The 22,744-nt window shown below is 41.0% G+C and overlaps 1 protein-coding gene across 4 annotated transcripts in view; it reads right to left on the minus strand.

The window, feature by feature from the left end:
• Positions 1-22,744, minus strand: part of LOC122798669 (zinc finger protein 436-like) — a 364,886-nt gene that overhangs the window by 251,824 nt on the left and 90,318 nt on the right. For 3 of the 4 annotated variants that reach the window (XM_044067762.1, XM_044067760.1, XM_044067759.1), the window contains exon 2: positions 7,223-7,349. The exons of the other annotated variant lie outside the window; for it this stretch is intronic. In XM_044067762.1, the coding sequence (XP_043923697.1) occupies positions 7,223-7,349 (127 nt within the window). The remainder of the gene's footprint in view (positions 1-7,222; positions 7,350-22,744) is intronic. 4 annotated transcript variants of the gene reach the window in all.

The raw sequence follows: 22,744 nt of genomic DNA on the forward strand, positions 1-22,744 counted from the left end.
CTCACCCAGCTGGGTATTAAGCCATGTGCTGTCAGGTGGGATGCAAACTGGTTCACTGCTAGAGCTCATACGGTCAAAATATGAGACTCCACCTCCTCCAGCAGACCTTTAACCAGTGGTGCTCCACAGGGATCAGTTCTGGAAGCCTTACTGTTCAGAACCTACTTATCCGAAGGACAGGCTAAAATTAAAGGACTATAGCTGACAAAGTCTGCTGATGTCTGCAAACTTGGAGTGATCATTAAAACCCCTAACTATGTCAACAGCCTGAAAGAAGGTCTTACATAGACTAATGACTGGTGCCAAAGTCATGGCCTTAAACTTAATGCAAAAATGCATTACTATCCCCTTTGGTAAGGGTGATAAGTCTGCAAACTACCACATAAATAGCAATACCCTAAGCACATAGTCAGTGGTGAGAGATCTAGGCACACAGGTCAACAACAACCTTAACTTTGATCACCATGTCTCCACAGTGGTAAGAAGGGAATTTTATATTGCTCGTCTCATAAGTAATGGCATTGCCTCCAGAAAAAAGAGGATATAACCTCCATGTACTCTTCCATTTAGTATGTTCCTTTCCAAACACCTGCAGCAATTGGAGAGACCACAAATGTTCCTTACAATGAAAATTCAGGGTCTTCAAGATCTGTCTTATGTGGACAGACTGAAATCATCATCACTTTACGGTATGTCATATAGACTGCTCATAGGCAACCTGTGCCTTGCATATAGATCAATCTCTGACCCAGCTTTAGCACATTCACAAGTCAAATGGCACATGGGTCACTTGCTCAAAGGGCCTTAACCTGGCGTGTGACATCAACAGAACTTGCAGGAAAGACAGATTTGTCTCTCAGAAGTTGCCCTACCTTTGGAGCAAGCTTCCTATTCATGTTAAATAAAGCCACTCATTGGCCCTATTTAAGCGCAATTTGGATGACTGGATGGGTAACCAAAAATTCACCTCAGGGGTTCCACCTTTGTCCGTCATGGACAGGGGCAATAAGTGCTGATTTTAGTGTCTGCTTGAACCAGACAACCTTAGGAACATGGGCTGAACTTAGCTAGGCTTGTAAGGGCCCTGGGGCAGTCAGTCTGGTAACCTCCTATGATCCTATGATCCTGCAATGACATGCCAAAACAATTCTGTATTTTTAATGAATGCATATTTTAACATTAATAATGCACACATTCTTGTCAATGTTTAATGTTTTACTTATTCTCTGTCACACCTTGGGTATGCATTGTACATGCAATCCTTGCTAAATGACATAATGGTAATATGTTTCTCCCGCCAAGTACATTTCTTACTTGCTATTTGCTTTGTCACTGTGACCACAGTCACGCTGAAAAGGGTCCATGTAGAAGTTTACTTATCTGGTTAACAAAGTATAAATAAAAATAAAATACACACCCCGACTATTTTCCCCAAACAGCACAGTTTGGGGAATTTGCTCTTTTCCCACTGTAGTGCAGTTTTGTATATATAATTAGCAGAGGGTGGTGGTGCAACCCCCCAACCCCCCCAAAAAATAGTTTGTTTCGTTTTCACTGTTTTTACTTCCAAACATTAGATGTTTAATGATTAGGCTCCGTTTTAAGGCATTAAATCCGTACAATACATACTAAGATTGTATGTAAACAGCAAGCTTGTAACATAAGACATGCAGAATCATGGGAATCAATAGGGAGTACAGGGCTAGTCGATCAGAGGTCATGCCTACATTATCAATAACCTCTCTCAGTTTATCAGAGGGCATGCGTACCTTGTCAACAACCTCCCTCAGTCTCTACCAACCTTTTCAAGGTGGCAAGGCTCATTAATTCCCAAATGCATTTTACGGCATACATTTATCCATTTGTCTGTGCTAGAAAGGCCTACATGGAGTCGTACTGCTTGACATGCAAGGGGATTATATTCCAGAGAAAGAGGAAGTGTTATATAATAGGTTCATAGCTAAATACTATACTACCAGTATGCAGAGTACTACAAGCCTAGCCAATATCCAGGTCAGAATCAAACCCTGTACCCTGTATCTGTGAGGTAAAGACTTTAATCATTATCCAAACCCTTCATTCCTTATAGATAGCTAAGTTTATAGGTTAGTACTAGATCACTGCCCTTGAGAGCCATTTTAAGCTTAGCCAGTTACTCCATGTAAGAATCAATCCATGCACCATGTGTTATTAAACATATAATGAACGCCTCTCTCCATTTAGTTTTGTTTATTATCTGGTGTAAATAGAGATCTCTTGTTCTACCGTTGGCTACACAAAATATAACATATCAAGAAACAGGAAGTCGTGGATAATAGGGTACCTGAGGGCAAGGAATGTAAGGCACAAACTGCCCCTCAAGAACCTACATGACAAGGAGTACAGGGACAGTGACTCAGCCTCTCCTGGTAACTTTTTGAGGCCTAAAATCCTTTTTTCTTAGGAAAATCTGTTATGATTATTTTTGTTTTATTTTTATTTATTTATTTATTTTTTTATGTTTGTAGTAAGATACATGCCAAAAGGTGTGTTATATTCCACAATGGGTAGATCCATGGCAGGGTACAAGGGAACAATAACTTTCTTGGACTTAGATGTGATTAACTGTGAGATACAGAAGGATTTTCTGAATACAGCTTCTACATGGTGATCGAAGCATAGGAAGCCATTGACCCAAGCGCCTAAATCCTTGAACAAAGACAATTCTGGGGAGTGGGGTGTCACTGATATTGTAGGTGGTCAAAATTAGTTGTTTTATAAAGGATATGATATTAGGTTGCTTAAGTGTGCACAAGAAATGAAGCCATCTCAGTTCCATTTGAATGCTATTAGTGTCACTGGTTGATTTTATAACTACACCCGGGTTACAATCATCAGTGAACTTAGTCAGCCAGAGCTCCTTGCTGTCAAGTATTTAGGTCATAGAAATAAATGCTAAAATAGGGGTCTAGTACAGAACCCTAGATGATACCAATATCTTTTCCTCAATTCAGGAGGCATCATCGACCCTGACAACATACACTCTGTCCTTCAGCCAGTCTGTCCTATCACATAGGGTCAATAGATTAGAACTAGGCTAATTGCCCTTGCGGCCATTTTAAGCCTAGCCAATTACCCCATTTGAGAATCAAACCTTGCACCTTGTGGCTGCAAGGTAAACACCTTGACCATTATGCCATCCTCCCAACCCCATAAGGTTTAATGTTTAAATTTACTAGCTTATTAACAATCACTTCATGTGGTGTAGTGTGAAACACCTCTGCCAAATCCAAGTAGGCAACGTGAACAGTTTCACTACTGTCCACCACATGCATTACCTTTTTAAAGAAGCAGACAAGATTTAGCATTCAGACTCACTTATTCAAGTCCCACCAGGATAAGGGCAAAGCCTTGCAGGAGCTGAAACATAATTTTGTTTCTCCCATTCCTAAGTTTCAGAGGAAGTATCCTTCCAAGTCTGCCTTTGTACATAGTCAATCTCACCTTCCTCCTACAGGTAAGAAGGGTTCTAGGCATGTTCCTCCTGCTTGTCTGCTCAACACCTGCCTCCCAGAAACCTTCCTTTCAGAACAAGCCTGGTTCTGTTAGACAGTTTGCACCCCCCTCCCTAGGCCAGGTTCCCTTGTCTCTTTATTTTTCCCTGATTCTTCCAAATTGGCTACACCTCAGATTCTTGGTTTCTGTTCATTATCCATTAGAGATATTTCATGGTTTAGAAGTCTCTTACACCCTTCTCAGGCATTCCTCAACCTCTGCAGGAACAGCTTTCCCATTTCCCAGGGGTTCTTCAATCTCTTTTGGATCAGGCTAGCCATTCAAGCTGTGCCTCCCACTCAAGTTGAAAAGGGATTTTATTCCAGAATGTTTCTGGTTCCAAGGAATCAGGGTGCATGGAGACCAATTCTAGATATTTCCCTGCTCAACACCCTTCTCAAAAATTCCTTCTTTCTTTCTTGATGTTATTTTTTTAGACATTGTTTTCTCTCCTACTTCCTCAGGCCATTCTAGTGTTTCTGGATCTCAAGGATGCATACTCTCACATCCCCATTCATCTTCTTTTCAGGAAATGTTTGTTTCTCTGTTTCTTCCTTGCATTTTCAGTTCTCTGCTTTGCCCTTTGGACTCTCTACTGCCCCATGGGTATTTACCAAATGCCTCGCTCCTGTCATTGCCTTTTCCGGGCTTTGTGGTATTCAGATTTTCCCTATTTATGAGTAGAGGGTCAGGGCTTTTAGCCTATCTGTACAGGATAGGTGTTTGAGACCCTGGATTTTCCTGGTCAGAAGCCTCTGTGGTCTCTCCAACTGCTGCATATGCTTGGCAAGGCACATGCCAAAGAGGGCATTGTACTCAATATTGGGTCTGATAAGGGAGGAGTACAGAGATGTTGTGACCTTGTTGTTCCTGGATGAAATACCCTTACTTATGAGATGGGCCATGTAGCAAGCCTTCCGTACAACAGAGGCAACATGGTAGTCAAAGGTCAGGTTGCTAGCAACTTGGGTGCCCAAGTCCCTCTTGACTGATTGCATACTTAGTACATTGTTATTAATGTGATAATTAGTGGGTATGACATTTTCTCCAAAGGGGATAATGATGCATTTCTAGGCATTCAGTTTGAGGCCAAGCTTCTGGCACCAGTCATTAGTTTGGGTAAGACCGTCTTGGAGGGTATTCACATCACTAGGGGAATTTAACACAGTGCCCAGCTTGCAGTCATCTGCAAATCTGGTCAGCCACAAACCACTGGTTTTGGCTTGCACCTCAGAAAAGTATATCCCAAACAGTAGAGGTCCCAAGATGGATCCTTGGGGTACGCTGCTTGTTACGGGTCTACTACTAGAGGTGGTTTCCCCTATTTTGACTGAGTGGGTTTTATCAGTGAGCCAGTTAGTTCTACCATCTGGTAACATACGGATTGATGCCTAGCTGGGAGAGTTTATCTATTATGACTGAGCGGGGAATAGTGTCAAAGGCTTTGGTTAGATCAAGGTAGGTGGTGTGCACCATCTTCCCATCGTCCACGGCTTTGAGGACTGTTTCAAAGAAGTCAACCAAGTATAACAGGCATGATCTCCCTTTGACAAAACCTAACTGTGTGGGGTCAAGTATTTGGAGTTTGCCAATGTCCTTGTTTTTAAGGTCCATGATAATGCATTTCATGGTGTCACGTCTTTGCTTGTCTGTAAAGGCACATTCTACTAGGGAAGTTGCCTCCTTTGATGCATTTTTCAAGAATGCGGATACCAATGCTACTACTTGGCCCTCTGTTCATAGTTTCCCTAAACATTACAAACTGGATGTTGTTTCAACAGTCTTCACTACTGCAGTATTCAGTGCTTTGCTCCCTCCTCTTCTGACATGACCCTTGCCCTCCGTTCTGGTTGTCTTCCTAGCTGACAGGCCCTTCATTTTCATTTCTGGAAGCATGTGTTCCTCTTTGGCTCTCAGGGTATTGTTTTCCTCCAGGGACTTTTTTCATTTCTGAGTATCTGTGTGACTGTAATGTATGGTGCCTATAAGAGCTGAAGGCTTTGGTATACTGGCCGGATGTTGGGCCATCCCTGGCAGGAGATCTCTTGGGTGAAGAATACTGCAACAGTGAAGAGAAGGACATCTACTTTTATGGTAAGATTTTACACAACTGTAATTTCCCTGATGCTCTGGCCAGTAACCCATAATAGTATAAATACCACCTTGGGTCTTCCCTACAAAGCAGCCACTAACCTAGTAGAACTAACCCAGTCAGTAAAAGAATGAATAAACAAAATAAAATAAAAAAAAAATACACGAAATAGCTCAACTGGTTACATGTCCATGCAGCTCTGTGTAAATACAGCCTGGAAAAGACAACAGACAGTTTACCACTAGATGGGGGAAAACTTCAACCACAGTCCAGATATAAATACCGCAGCAGTGTGCTGATCTCAGTTTATAGCAAACAGTAAAAGGTAAAAGACCACAAAAAAGCAGCTATAAATTTGATCAGTTAGTCCCTGGCCACATAGAAACAGCAGCAGTACTCTCAGTACAGTAACCACTGATGTCTCAATATGGCTCCCACGAGTCCCACACTAGACCAGAAACAAACTAATTGCAAACAGTGAAAGCAGTGACTTAAACATAATAAAGGCAGGCAAAACAGATTCAATTCAGCAAATTTATTTTAAATGTATGGGAAAATGCATTAAAAGAACTTTTGTGAGTTATTAACAAACAATCAGCGCAATGTTCTAATTTCTCAGGCTGAGGCACACAAATGTAACACTCCAGAGTCATTCTGTAAAAACAACAGGAGGGCTCAGCTAATCTTAGTATATAACGAACAGTAAAAAATGACCAATTAAAATCACTTATACATTTGACTATGGCTGTTATACAGCTTTTCTCTATAGGTTTCTGCTGAAAAGGGATTCCATCTGGTGCTCAGTCAGACTTTCGCAGCAAAGAAACACAAATAAATGAATAAAATGCTCAAGTGGGAGCAGATTTTTTACAAAATCTCTCATGTCAGTTAGAAGAAATAAGAGAAGTTGTGAACAGGTGGCCTAACCTTACCAAATACTGCATAAACAATATGAAATAAGAGATTAGATCAATGTAATCTGCAGTACTTTAATCTTCTAAAAGGAACAAATCTCCTGCAACAAAATATCTAAGGAACAAAAAAATATGCTACAACAAAATCTCCAAACCATGTGTAAAACAGGTTCAATAGTAAACACTAGGCTATCAATACACTGATTAGTTCCAAGCCTAGCCAATAACTGGAGGTCAAAGTAAACCTTGTACCTTGAATCTGTAAGGTAAAGACCTTAACCATTATGTCATTCCACCCATATGTTTATAAATTCCTTTCACAAAATTACAGTTACAAAGACATGTATTTGGAGTGTTTCACCCCAGGCCTACGCTGAAAATTAGCTTTGGTCCAAGTCGGACTTTCCTGGTAAACAAATGTTAAACAAATAAATAAAATAGCATTTTTGCAGTCTAGTAAGTGCATTCCTCATATAATCATGTAACTTGTGAGACTCCCTCCTTACCTAAGGAGACCATGCCTTCAGAAAAACAGCATTTTTGCAGTTTTATAAGTGCAGACCTCATATAATCATGTAACCTGTGAGACTACCTCTTTACCAACGGAGGCCATGCTCTTGTACTTCCGTTTTATAAGTCCATCCCTCATATAATTATGTAAGCAGTGAGACCCCCTCCTTACCTATGGAGACCATGCTCTTGTAGTTCTGAATCATCACTTCTTTGTGTAGCTCCTTCTGCTCATTACTCAACATGTCCCATTCCTCTTTTGAAAACTCCACGGCTACATCTTCAAAGGCTTTAGGCACCTGAAAAACACAGAATTGATTTCCTTGTTCTTGGTTTCATTGTACAGGCAAATGAATGTAAGATGTTTTAATGAAAATGTAATGAACCCTGTTCAACCCTCAGTACATGTACACCAGTTTCCAAAATACAAGTATTTTGAAGTGGGTTAGCAATCAAGATGACAGCATGTTGTTATTCACACTGTGGTGTCCCCACTCAGGGCCAGTAATCAAGGAACCTGAATCCTCACCACTGACACTGGAGAGGGACGTTCACGTGGAACAAAAATGGCTACACCCAGTATTTCCAGATGCAGCTCTCTGTAGCAAGCACAATTTCCCTTAAAAGCACACAGCAGACACACTCAGTCCCGGGCCTGGTTTCTTTCTCTCTCTCTCTACCTCTCTCACTCTCTCAAGGGTACCCAATTATACTGAGTGAAATTAATATTAATAAAAATGAAAGTATTTTGGCCAATGCATTAAAAGTTTCAGGAGTGGCCACAGTCACGAAACAGATATGAGTACCCTCAAAGGTTAAACTATTCTCTAAAGGGCCAGCCACAATGAAAACTCTAAATATATTTAATATTAAATAATAAAATAACATGAAAATACAGAATATCTATTTACAATAAACACCCCAGTTTCAATCACAGGAAATATTAAAATAACACAGATGAATGCATTCACACATATACAGAAAAACAGTATTTAACTAATCACACTATATTTTCTTGACTGATCTAAAGAATTACTATTCCCTGATTCACTTACTACAGCAAGACAAGATGAAGTAGGTAAGAAATCTTTCTTTATCAGGTTCCAAAAACAGAGTGCACTGAGACTTCAGTCTCACCTACTATTAAAATATAATTTTACTGATGGATTATAGAATTACATCACCTGCATCTGGTCATCTGACTTCTGGTTCCCATGCTACCCCCTTGGCTACAAGCTGCTAGGATTTAGCACATATGTGTCAATAATACACACACACACACACACACACACACACACACACACACACACACACACACACACACACACACTCACAGACCTTGCTAAGATCTGTTGCAACTTCTGGAAGTCATAAAACAATTTCAAACCTCCACCCTTTCACTGTAGCAATTAGTTTATCCCAAAGATAATACAGAAAGTTTCCTAGTACAGACTTTTTGTCTCTGGCTGGAATGAGAACTGTAAGATACACTATTTATGGTTTAAGCCAGGTAATTTAATTTCAAAATATTTTGAATGCTAACTGGAGCTGAGCTTAACCTCTTCTCTTCGAGTATCCTTTGTTACAATATATACATTTCAGCAGTTACAATAATACATGCATATTTCTCCCTCTGTCCAGCAGAACACACTGTTGATACATTTTTTAACACAAGCAACTTTACAAATACATTTTCAACACAAGCATCTGCGCAAATCAGTCTGACATTCAAATAACATATAATTCTTTACAAAATTCTACTTAGCTATGCTGGCATATGTTACACATACACTGCCCTACTTTTTATTTACTTATTTTACATTTGCTGACCAGGAAAGTCCAACTGGATGCATGTCCATTTTCAGAGGAGGCCTGGGGAGAAAAGCTCCAATTACATTTTAAGCAAAATATAAGGTGTATACAGAAGCATTCAAATGTACATAGATGGTACCAAACTTAACACTCACTAGTAACATCGCATTCAAGCTTATTTCAAATTGACATAGATAGTACCAAACCTAACATTGACTAGTAACATAGCATTCAAGCTTTAAGATTTAACATATTTACATAGACTGAACACATCTTTTACAGTTTTAGGCTGACACATTACATGATAGTGAAGACTGTTAGTAGGGGTTGCATTTTTTGCTTTATACAGTTGAGTTGTGAACAAGTTAGCCACAGTACGGAGTATAGTAACAAAGAGAGCAAAGATTAGACGTAGTAGGGAATGTAGTAGGAGAAGAGACAGAAATGGGAAATTGGATAACAGGTTAAGTAGGAAAAGCAGGTGGCATAAGTAGCTTAAGAATAAAGTAAGAGTCGAGGTGTAAAGAGAAAAGTAAAGTTTAGCGGATAGATAACAGAGTCCTAGCAGTAACATATGGGCATTGACTAAGGGGTAGAATGAAAGTGGAAATGGAAGGAAGCTAGAGAAGTCGCATTCTTTTGGTGATGAAGCCGAAGTTAGAGGGCAAGAATAAGGGGAGAGGGTGGGCATAGCTGGCAATACCTCACAATGTCACACACACCTTCTATACATTACATCCCTGCAGGAGTAGCAGTATTACCTGCATAAAATGAAAAGCAAAATGAAACTGTATGCATTGATAAAAAGGGTACGTAATGCATTTTACTTTGATTATACAGAATATTCAGACCACATCAGATAAAAATTTCACAATTCAGTTTTCACCTAATTTACATATTCATACATTAAATGAATTTCCTGTAAGACAATCAGGCATCTATCTTACGATACTTCCTAACAGCTTCAGCTACAGAAATTGTAAATTAACATAACCACACAGTATAAACACTTTTTATATGCTAGTAAACCTGCACTTTTCACATGGAATAAAACAATAGAGCCATGTGTAGCTGTGTAACATTTCTGCATATCATTAATTCCTCTCCCTTAAACAGTTAACCTTACAAACCTACTCTGGAAGCTGTTCTTCATTTCTGAACCTGTCAAAGCTACTTTCCCATAATTCTGAGCACGTCAGCAGTATATTTACAGTAAGTTAAGGGCACTGCTGTAAACACAAACATGTATCATGCAGGTGATTTACGAAAAAGATTGGTCCTGATTACTGGAGACTCGGTTCCCAGAGTAGTTTCTGGGTTCTGTATATTGAAAATGAAATGTGAGCTCAAACTAAAAATGATGTCCCATGCAGCAGTTACTTACCCACAAAACTTTCCCTAAATGAAACTAGGCTTGACGTTCCTTGTGAGATTCCCCTACACTGCATTTCATTTTGTACAACCTACTCCAAGGACACAGACATACCACCAATATGACCCCTCCTCCACGATAAGACAAGAGACTGTTTTTCAAATAATCCACATATTTCAGTGGACCCCCCATCTGCATCACAGCACATGGTTGTGCCAACTCTCACTAATGCCTGCATTTTGCATAACATGACTGGAAACAGAAATCCATGTCCCATGTTAACATGTTGTCAATAATGGATGCTACAGAATTGGGATGGTAAGTGGCAAGCTTTTGGGTAGCTGAGAAATGGAGCAGGAAGGGAGGGAGGAGGGCCAATGACTCAGATGAATGACAGTAACCAATTAGTTATGCAAGCACACACTGGCAGCCCAGCAAAGTAGGCTTGTGGTGAAAGCCTGGAAAGTGAGGTTGCACATGGAGATTTTATATATATATATATATATATATATATATATATATATATATATATATATATACACACACACACACACACACACACACACACACACACACATATATAAAAACACAAAATAAACCCTGCTGTAGTGAATCTTAGCCTAGACAACAATATTTTGCTGTACAATATGTGAGAAATGAGCCCAATGAAAGATGTAAGCAAGCTTGTTGTACATCCAGACCCAGAGCAGCAAAGCAAGAGAAGTGTGAGGAAGCTTGTTTGTAACCATGCTCGGTATCTGCTGATAACATCCCATCATACTTTCCTCAGATAGCTGCCCACTCACATGCCTTTCCCAACTCTCTCATTATAAACCGCTCAATCATTGAAATCCAAAGTACCATCTATCTGGAAACAGTTCTACACCCTCCCTATCCACAAAGGAGGCAACTCCACTGAAATCTCTAACTTTAGACCCATTGCCATCCTCTCCCCTCTGTCAAAAGTTCTTGAAAAATGCATATACTCAAGTCATGGATCATCTTTCTCAGGAAAACCTACTTACACCTACACAACATGGTTTTCCACCAAAGCATAGCACCTATACTGCACTTCTCTCCTTTCTCAATACTATTTCCCTGGCCAGAGATGACCATAACCTTATCTCCTGTCTCTTTCTTGATCTCTCAAAGGCCTTTGATACTATTTCTCACTCTCTACTATTAAACAAACTGTCCAACCTCAACTTCTCCCCTGACACAGTGGCATGGTTTGAAAGCTATCTAAAAGATAGATTCCAATCAGTAAGATGGGACATTGCTTTATCTACTCCCCTTCCAATAAAAATGGGTGTCCCTCAAGGATTCATTTTAGGGACACTACTATTCATCATTTTCACAAACTTGCCTCCCTCTGAACTCTTATCAGCTACCCAGTTGTCCTTTAACTCAGTGGAAACATGGCTCTCAAACAACCTTCCTCAACCCTAAAAAACAAAACTCCTACTCTTCCTCCCTAAAACAGCCAACCACATTAGGACCTCTTTTACTATCCAGTCACTTAACAATATCCCTATTGTAGCTGAATCTAGCTCTAAACTCCTCGGTATCACAATTGATGATAAACTAAAATTTGATCTCCACATAAATAATTGCATCAGGAAAACTCACCTTAAATTAGGTCTACTATATATAAATAAAAAGTTTCTCACTCAGGAAGCCAGAATTGCCCTCACTCATGCCTACCTTCTTCCCTGCTTAACATATTGCTCACAAATTCTTACTAAACCAAACTCCTCTCTCCTTACTAGACTTGAGACTACATACCACAAAGTAGCTAGATTTGCAACTCAACAATCCTATCGATCTCACCACGGTCTCTCTCTCTAAGATATTTAAACTGGCTTGAGCTGCCTTGCCTCCTCCTTCTCTCTCAGCTCCCAACCATAAACACATTTCTTTACCAGCCATCTTTGTGTCCAGCCTTACACTCTGTCATCTCCCACTATGCTCCTTCATGAAACCTCCGCAGCTCTTCTCAAGACCTTTTAAAAATCTATAAGCCCAAATCTAAAGCAGGGTGTAACTTATATAGCTACCACCCCTCTATTGAATGGAACAAACTTCCCCTTGAAATTCGAACACACACACATCCCAAACAATTTAAACTAACTCTAAAATAATATTTCAAAGTGCAATGGATATGCCAATGCTCAAACCCACCTTGATAACTCTCTGCTATACTCTGCTAAACTATGTATTCCTGTCTCTCTTATACTTTACTGTATCCTGTATGATTCAATTGTAAAAAAAAAACACTTTACTCCTATGCTGCTTTTTTACATTAACTACTACTTTTAAAAATGCTGTGGCTGTAATCTAGCTGCTTTGCCATTTTCTACATATATAATATTTATATGATGACTAAATATAATCTGTATACGCTTAAAAATGCTCTTGTAGTCTTCTAGCTGATTGCCATATTCCACTTCTATAATATCTGTATAATGACTAAATGTGATATGTATTCACTGGAACTTTTCTTCCCGGGCCTCTGCTGAAAAAGGGCTTTGGCTCAGTCAGACATTCCCGTTTAACAAATGTAAAATAAAATAAATAATAAATAATAAATACATTTCTAGCAGCAAACTGCATGTTCAGATACATTCTAATGACCAGCCTGTTTACTCTGTCAACAAGGACAGCTTCAGACCACAGCTCCATCATTTAAAGGGAAGCTCCTGTGGGGATGGGTCACTTCACAAAATAAATACTGTGAAGCAGGCAGTGAGGCACTTGAGTAACAAATACTGTGGTCAAATACATGACAGCCTAATCAGCCTAAAAGGATGCTACACAGAGCTACCAAAGTGGCAAAACTTACTTCACCAGTGAAGAGTTATACAGAATTACTTATAGAAAAGTTTGCTACTACATATGTCAATTAAGGCAGGTAAGATTTATAACAGTGTTATTGTACTGCTGAAGGAAAACAGTCTGATCCTTTCAACCAGATGGCAGGACTCAACCAGCAACCATGAAGCTCTGTGAGGCTCTGTGATGGAGAGAAAAGATTAACAGCAGAAGAGGTACACAGAAAAATGAGCAGATAAACATTACAGAGAATACAGATATAACATATGGAAGGGTAACGGATAAAGCCTTGACTATGACCCAGATGACTTGAGTTCAAACAGAAGCCCTGTTACTGGATAAGCCAGGTATGTGAGGGTGGAAGTGAGTGGAAGATGCTTCCTCACCCTCCTTGGGTGATAAAGAGAGGTGGCTATTGCTCGGAAGGTTACCATGTGAGAAGGCCTGCATGGTATTCAAAATAGTCAGAATCAAAGATGTGAAGTCAGCAATCACAGGCTAGTGATAATGAGGGCTACTAACAAGTAAGTGGAATCGAAGACAAGCATGGACAGGGTGTAGGAAGATCTCTGGTGATACAGGTGCTCACATGAAACACGAGGGATGGGATTATCGAAGACAAGCATGGACAGGGTGCAGGAAGCCCTCTGGTGATACAGGTGTTCACATGAAACACGAGGGATGGGATTATCGAAGACAAGCATGGACAGGGTACAGGAAGCCCTCTGGTGATACAGGTGCTCAAATGAAACATGAGGGATGGGATTATCGAAGACAAGCATGGACAGGGTGTAGGAAGCCCTCTGGTGATACAGGTGCTCACATGAAACACGAGGGATGGGATTATCGAAGACAAGCATGGACAGGGTGCAGGAAGCCCTCTGGTGATACAGGTGTTCACATGAAACACGAGGGATGGGATTATCGAAGACAAGCATGGACAGGGTGTAGGAAGCCCTCTGGTGATACAGGTGCTCACATGAAACACGAGGGATGGGATTATCGAAGACAAGCATGGACAGGGTGTAGGAAGATCTCTGGTGATACAGGTGCTCACATGAAACATGAGGGATGGGATTAAGGTCTAACAGAAAGCTCCTTATTACTGAGATGTCTGCAAGACCTCTTATGACCTCCAGAGCTGCCTGGATGATGGCCTTGCTGGACAGATCTCACCTGTACTGTGGATGTCCAGTATGGGGAAACAACTGGGCTGAGGTTTAACAGGACAGGTTTGATGGTCAGCAGACAAGGAAGACAAAAGTTACAGAACTGATGTGAGACTGTGTGGCTGGTAGCTGCATGATCCACTGACAGACTCTCCTCAGGTACCATCATCTTACACAGGAGCTTCTATCCCATTTAGGTACAGGTGTTAAAAGGTAAGTTGCTGCATGGGGCAATATCTCCCTCATCTTCCCATTACACAGGACGGCACACTGCCAGCAATGAACACCCATAATCTGTCTACAACTGCACATTTCTAAATTTGTTCATCCTTCCAGGCCAACACTTCTTTCCCCACTCCCATCCAGGTATGTGGGAGCACAGAACAACAAATTATGCAAAAGACATTCCTTCACTTCAGTATTTATCGCCCCGGCCTCATGATCCTTAGGTTCATCAACACCACCTCATGCTCCACAGTTCAGAACCACAACCTGCTGACCTTCAAAGTCTCACATTAAAGCAGCAATTCAGGACAACCCTAAACTGAGGCTTGTTACCACAACAACTTCATTCTATCGTCTGATCCTGGAATGTGTAACTTTCAATTGTGGCACTTTAAGCATTGCTTCATTTTATTTCCTTTCTGTAGCACAACAAAATTATAGCAGCCATTATCATATCTGAGTAAATGAATTTAAAAGACAAGAAGTAAAACCCAATTCCAAAGGGCTCTGTCTGACTACGTTTGCATATGACTGCAAGCTAGGAGCAGTCACTGAATCCTCTAACGACTTAGCCATCCTGCAGGAAGGATGTGCCGTCATAATCTAAAACGAAACGCAAAAAAATGCATTACTTGATTGTTTCAGAAGTCATCTACCCCAGGGAACCACCACATTTCATTATGCCCCCAAGAGTTGACCCAGTTGTTTGGGATTTGGGAACGTATGTGCACAGTGACCTAACTTTTGACCAACATGTGTCTACTGTTGTAAGAAAGCCCTTCTATATTTCATAGCTTATAAAGAAAGGGATTGTGTCAAGGTCTAACGATGGCATTGCCCCCCCCCCATTTACTCAGTCCTCATTAGAGCAGTCTTTGAATATAATGCCCCCCTTGGCATGTATCTGTCCAGACACATGCAAATGCTGTAATGGCCACAGATATACCTGACTAAAAGGATACAAGGCCTAAACAACATGTCATTCATGGACCAACCCAAATCCTTGTCATTCTACAGACTGCTAAGAGGTTACCCGTGTCTAGCATACAAGGCATTTTCTAACCAATTACTGATAGATTTACTGAGCATCAGCAAATCCATGAAATCAGAAATACTCAGTCTAGTTATCTAAACCTCTTCTTCAACATTAACAAAATGGTTTGGAGGAACAGGTATATTTTGTAGAGAATACCACTGCTATGAAACAGACTCCCCCATCCACATAAAAAAGTTCACCCCTGTCCATTTTCAATCACAACTTAAATCTATGGATGGGAAACAGAAGACTTACCGCAGGACTGAGCCTGTACAGCTAATGGACAAAGGCAGCTACTAAATGCTTTTTACCATGCAAGGGTCCCCTCAAGTTATCTATGGTACGATCCTATTTATTCTCATTAGAGGTACTATATAATTATCATCCATGGGACGGGTAAGGCCAGTCTATAACCAAATAGGATTATTTATTTTGACCACAAAAAAGGGAAACTGGCTAGGTTTAAAATGGCCTGCAAAGGCAGCTAGCCTAGTACTTATCTATGAACCTATAAGAACACTGACTGACATTGCTTGCATAAAAGATATTATGGAAAATGAACAGAACATGTTACAGGCATAACCTGAATCTCTGGACTTTTACTCTTAAATTATACTCTTTATTCTGTATACCAGTTAACACACAGCTGTTTAACATTCAGAAGTTCGAAATGAAAATAAAAAAAAAAAAATTCCTTTGTTTTTTGCAGGGGGCAAGCCCCCACTCCACCCCCACACCCCCTGCTACTTAAATATACCAATTCCTAGATTGCACTACATTGAGAAAAATGGCAGATTTCCTATTCCGCAATGTATGGTGATCTCCATTCACTGTGCTTGAACTTCCGAAATGTCGGTTATATGGTCTCGGCCATATAACGTTCGTCATTTTGGCAGTTCAAGCAACTGATAGGAATCCACATTTTATATATCTATAGATATATATATATATATATATATATATATATATATATATATATATATATATATATATATACACACACATATATACACACACACACACACACACACACACACACACACACACACACACACACACACACACACACACACACACACACACGTGATGATGTGAGATATTGGCAGCTATGCCAGGAGAAGCAGGGCAGTGGATGTGTAACATATGCCAGCACAGCTAGCTGGAGTTTTGTAAAGAACTATATGTCATTTGTATATCAAACTGATTTGTACAGATGCTTGTGTTGAAAATGTATCTGTAAAGCTGCTTGTGTTAAAAATGTACCAACGTGTCCTGTTGGACAGCAAAAAAATATGCATGTACATCAGAATGTACTATTGTAACTGATTAAATGTAATTGTCATTGTTCATGTTGGCGTGAATGACCTGAGATGTACCTCCCTGGACTACATGAAAAGAGACATGGAAGAGCTCTCTGATCATGTAGCCCAGGCTGGTATGACCTTGACCCTGAGTAGCATCCTGCCCTCACCAAGAATGATACCTCAGTATAAAGAAAAAAATATCAATTTCAACAATTGGCTAAGCTTCTGGTGTCATTCAAAGGGGATCCAGTGTCTGCCAGCCTGGGACGACATGCTCGACAAGCCGCGTTGCTTCGCAAGAGACGGCTTGCACCTGTCACCTCTACGCATTCGCATACTGGCCAAGGCTCTTGCTGCCCCATAGTGCCTTTTTTAGGCAAGGCTCAAAAGTCAAACTCACCTCCGTAAACAGCACAATTAACAAAAAACTGTGGGTTATGCTACTCAATGCCAGGAGTTTAAATCTCAAAATGCACATGCTCAAAGCACTCCTCAGTATGGAGAACGTCAATATCTGTGCAGTAACTGAAATGTGGTTCAAGGCTCCAGAGAGCACTCCAGCACTACCGGGCTACAACTCATACCACAAGTTTCGACCACAGAACACAGACTGAAACACAAAAAGAGGGGGGTGTATCCATATTCATCAAGGATACCTACACGTCCAGGTTAGTGGTGCAGCATGATACCTCTGAGATCATCCATGTGCAACTAACATTAGGCAAATCTGCAATGCAAATTGTGGCCTGCTACAGATCACCCTCCATGACCCAGGACCACCACTCCACCTTTCTGGAGACACTGGAAAACATGAAGGTCCTACCAAACACCCTGATATTGGGCAATTTCAATTACCCTACCATTCACTGGGAAAACTACTCGAGTACAAATTCCCAGGCCCAGCGCTTCCTGGAATTCATCAACTCAAATGCCCTGGATCAGCTGGTAAACTCCCCTACCAGAGGTAAAAACATAATGGACCTGATCATCACCAACGTGGGCGACAGGTGTTCCACACCGGAGGTCGACCCGTCATTTGTTAGATCAGACCATAAACAAATCACTCTGGATGATCACACCCCACCACCACCCCCAACTAAGGAAACCACAGTAAAAAACATTTCCAAAGCAAACTTCACCTTACTTAAGACAGAGGTGGTAAGTTTCACAGCTCCCACGCTAAAAGATAACACTGCCCAAGATGCAGAAACCTTTACAAATGCACTCTATGAGCACCTACAAGGATGCATGGATCGTGCCATCCCTAGCAAAAACAAGATTCACTCCTCTAAGAGAAGGAAACCAGTTTAGTGGACCCCTGCAATAAACAGGCTATACAATGGAAGGAAGAAACTAGTTCAGAAAAAAAAGCAAATCCCAAGAAGGAAAGACATCCCTGATCAGTATCAGTAAGAAACTGAGGTCCCTCATGAAATCATCCAAGGCTAACTTCGAAAGAAAAATAGCCAAGGATTCAAAAGATAACCACAAAGCTTTCTTTAGCTATGTTAAGAATCTAAGTGGCAACTCGCAGATATGCACTGAACTAGTGCAAAATGGCACAAAATATACTGAACCTACTGATATTGCCTACATCCCGGCAGATAGATTCAGTGCAAACTGCACCCCCCCTCTCACCTCCAAAAGGGTCCAAACAATACCGGAAAAGTGTAGTGTCCCAAAAATCACAGATGCACAGGAGAAAACAGCCATTTCCAAAGCCAAAAACACAGCGTCAATGGGACCAGATGGTGTCCCAGGCTGCATCTTGTACGAACTACAGAACAAACTAACCCCCACCTAAACATGCTGTTCAACCTCAGCCTCTCCACAGGCTACATGCCCATAGAATAGCACACAGCAACAGTTATTCCCCTCCACAAAGGAGGGGCCACAACTGACCCTGGTAACTATCGCCCCATAAGCCTGACTAACCTGGCCTGCAAGGCTATGGAGCGCATAGTCTTGGAACTCATTAACAAAGACATTGGGAACCTCCAAACACTTGACCCGACCCAGTTCGGCTTTGTTAAGGGCAGATCATGTCTAGTAAACCTGGTGGACTTCTTCGAGACAGTCACCAAGGCCATAGACGAGGGAAAGGTGGTTCACACGGCCTACCTTGACCTCACCAAGGCTTTTGACACCATTCCCCACTCGGGTATTACAGAAAAACTCACCAGCCTGAACATAAACCCCTACGTCATGAGATGGGTTGCCAACTGGCTTACAGACAGAACTCACACGGTAAGAATAGTGGGCTCCAGGTCTGACTCTAAACCAGTCACAAGTGGTGTCCCGCAAGTCTCGGTCCTGGGACCCCTACTCTTCAGCATATACTTCTCAGAAGTACAGGAAAACACAGGAAGACTCTGGCTAACCAAGTTCGCCAGTGACTGCAAACTGGGAGCCATAACTGACTGTCCGGCTGACATGGACATCCTCTAAAAGGGCCTTACTGAGATGGGCACCTGGTGTCAAAGTCATGGCCTCAATCTAAATGCCAAAAAATGCATAGTCATCCCGTTTGGGAAAAACAAAACACCCACGAATTACCACATAGGTGGCAGCCCCCTTAATACAGAAGAGGTAATAAGAGATCTGGGGACCCAGGTAGATAATAATCTCTCGTTTGACAATCATATTGCCAAAGTGGTTAGGAAATCCTTCTATGTGGCCCATCTAATTATTAAAGGGTTCACATCTAGAAATAAAGAGGTTATAGTGCCCCTCTACTCGTCACTCATTAGACCCATCATACAGTACAATGCCCCATTTGGGATGTACCTTACAAGATACTTCCAACAGCTGGAAAGACCACAAAAGTACCTCACCAAGAGGATTACTGGTCTCAAACATATGTCCTATGCAAACCGACTGAAAAAACTCTGGTTGTACTCAGTGGTATATCGCTTACTCAGAGGTGATCTCTGCCTGACTTACAAAGCCATGTCCGACTCAGAATTGATGGACATGCTCCACCTAAAGAAATCCAAGTTACTGTGAGCCATGCGCTCTAGTGAGCTAAACCTCACCACAACAATAAATAGAACATGCTGGGGGGATAGATTCCTGTCACAGAGACTCCCCATGCTTTGGAACAAAATTCCAAATTACATCACGCAGAGCCCCTCACTAACACTCTTCAATAAAAACCTTGACGAGTGGATGGGTAACAGAATATGCACCCCTGGGATCACTTCAGTGGTTCTGCTTGACAGAGGATCAGTTAATTAATCAATGGGCAGCGAAAGCCGACACACTCTGGCTAGGCTTATAAATGCCCCCGGGTAGATAGGTTCATAGGTAGGTACTAGTCTATGAACTTATATTGTAACAGAGGATACTGGAAGAGAAGATGGTAAGCTCAGCCCCAGCTAACTTTTAGAAAAATATCCTGAAATTAAATTACTTAACTTAGGCCATAAAGATTGTATCTTACAGGGCTGAATGCAGCCAGAGACAAAAAGTCTGTACTAGGAAGCCTTCTGTATTGTCCTTGGGGGTAAACTAATTGCTGCTCTGGAAGGGTGGAAGTTTGAAATTGTTTTAGGACTTTCAGAAGATGCAGCAGGTCTTAGCAAGGCTCTAGGTGTGTAAGATGACATGTGTTCTAAATCCTGGCAGCCTCTAGTAAAGGGGATAGTGTGGGAATCAAAATCAGGTGACCAGGTGTATGTGATTTCATTCTATAATCCAGGACTGAAATTATGTTTTAATACTAGATAAAACTGAAGTCTGAAGAGTAGTCTGGTTTTGAAACTTGGCAAAGAATTATCACTCACCTACTTCGTCTTGCCTTGCTTTAGTAAGTAACCAGAGAATAGTAATTCTTTACATCAGTCAGGAAAATATAGTGAGATTTGTTAAGTACTGTTTTTCTGTATCTGTGTGAATCTATTCACCTGTGTTACTTTAATATTTCCTGTGATTGAAACTCTGGTGTTTATTGTAAATATATATTTAGTATTTTCATATTCCTTTATTGTTTATTATTAAACATATATAAACTTTTCATTGTGGCTGGTCCTTTAGAGAATATTTAAACTTTGAGAGTACCTAAATTTGGTGACACTGTGGCCACCCCTGAAAGCCTTACTGCATTGGTCAAACACTACAATTTGTATTAGTATTAATTTCACTTAGTATAAATAGGTACCCTTGTAACGATCTTAGAGTAGCTGGCTTTGGAGCGTCGGGCCAGTAACTATCTTATAGTCTAAGCAAAGGCTAGCAGAGCGTGCAAATCTGTGCCAGCCTTTCCCAGGTGTGTGTGTGTGTGTGTGTGTGTGTGTGTGTGTGTGTGTGTGTGTGTGTGTGTGTGTGTGTAAATCAAATCTCAAAGAGTGAGTGCATCAGCTGCTTGGAGCAGGGACACAGCACTGGTTTCACAGACAAAGTGGTGGAAGACTTGGCTTGGAGACTAGGCTGAGGACTCAACTCTACAGCTATGCCAGTGAGGACTCTTATTGGGGGCCTGGAGAGAGATAGGGAAAGCCAGCCTTTGGCCTGAGTGTGTTCCCTGTGTGCTCTTAAGGGAAACTGTGCTTGATGCAGAGAGCTGCATATAGAAATACTGTGTGTATTATTTTTGTGCCGAGTGAAAATCCCTCACCATTTTTTTTCTCTTTTATCACAAAGCAGCTCATCATCCTGCACCAAGAGAAAAGCCCAACAGTCAGAAAAAAAGTCAGCAACTCCAAATCAAGTTGGATTATTTTCCAGATATTTTTCTTAATATAGAATGTGTTAGCATTAAATAACCAGATCACTATCTCTGCTACAACCCTCCTAGCTCCAAATCTCTGTAGTTTGTACCTTATTAAAAAGGCCTTGGCCATGGGGAAAATATTTAAAATCAGTTATGTCACACTTCTACATTCATAAAACTTAAAATATTGTACTTAATTTGCTACTTACACTTTTGATGTAATTAGTCTGTACACTCTCAGGATACTGCAAACCTAGGTGAGGTTATGAATCCCCACCCCATTTCCAAAGTCAGGAAAGTGTTCTCCTTTCCATGTTACAGTCACCATTTTGACATTAGATAGCCCAAGTATGTGTATTAAGCAGTGATCCAGAAACTAAAATATGTATTTATTTAACATTTGTTGACTGCAAAAGTCCGACTTGGAATGAGCCAATTTTCAGCACAGACCCAGGGAGAAATGTTCCAGATGCATGTCTTTGTAAGGTGGGAGGAAACCAGAGAACCCGGAGGAAAAAAAACAATGCCAATGCAGGGAGGACATGCAGACTCTGCACAGAAGCCACTCAGCCAAGAATCAAACTGGATAACCTCTTGCTGTAAGGTGACAAAGCTAATGGCTACACCACATGAAAATGTAGGGAACAACTTATTTTATTTTTTTTACATTTGTTTACAGGGAAAGTCCAACTTGGAGCAAATCCAATTTTCAGTGAAGGCCTGGGGAGAAATGTTCCAGATGAATGTCTTTGAATTGTGGGAGGAAACCAGAGCACCCGAAGGAAACCCATACAAATGCAGGGAGGACATGCAGACTCCGCACAGAAGGCACCCCAGCCAAGAATCAAACCAGAGAAACTCTTGCTGTGAGGCAACAACACTACTGCTGCACCACTATGCCATCCAAACAACACTACTATTCAGGCATGAATACACCAAATGGCAAACAAAACAACTATAGCACTAGTTTTTGTTAAACTAAAATAGAAAACAAAGGGAAAAAATGCAGCGCTAATCTATCTGCCTAATGAGATCACAGAGTTTGCTCTCTGTCTGCTAGGCCATTATGGCATGCAGGTTTTACCGATGAATAAACAGGCCATAATACAAACTTTTTTTTTCCAAAATAATGTAGCAGAGTTCATAACCTACTACTACACTGCGCAAGGTAATTATCCCATTTCAGGTTATTATAGGTTCATAGGTAGGTACTAGGCTATCTGCCCGAAGGCA

This window comes from Protopterus annectens, chromosome 3.part1, assembly GCF_019279795.1.
Source record: "Protopterus annectens isolate FY-2018-M chromosome 3.part1, PAN1.0, whole genome shotgun sequence".
Taxonomy (NCBI): Eukaryota; Metazoa; Chordata; order Ceratodontiformes; family Protopteridae; genus Protopterus; species Protopterus annectens.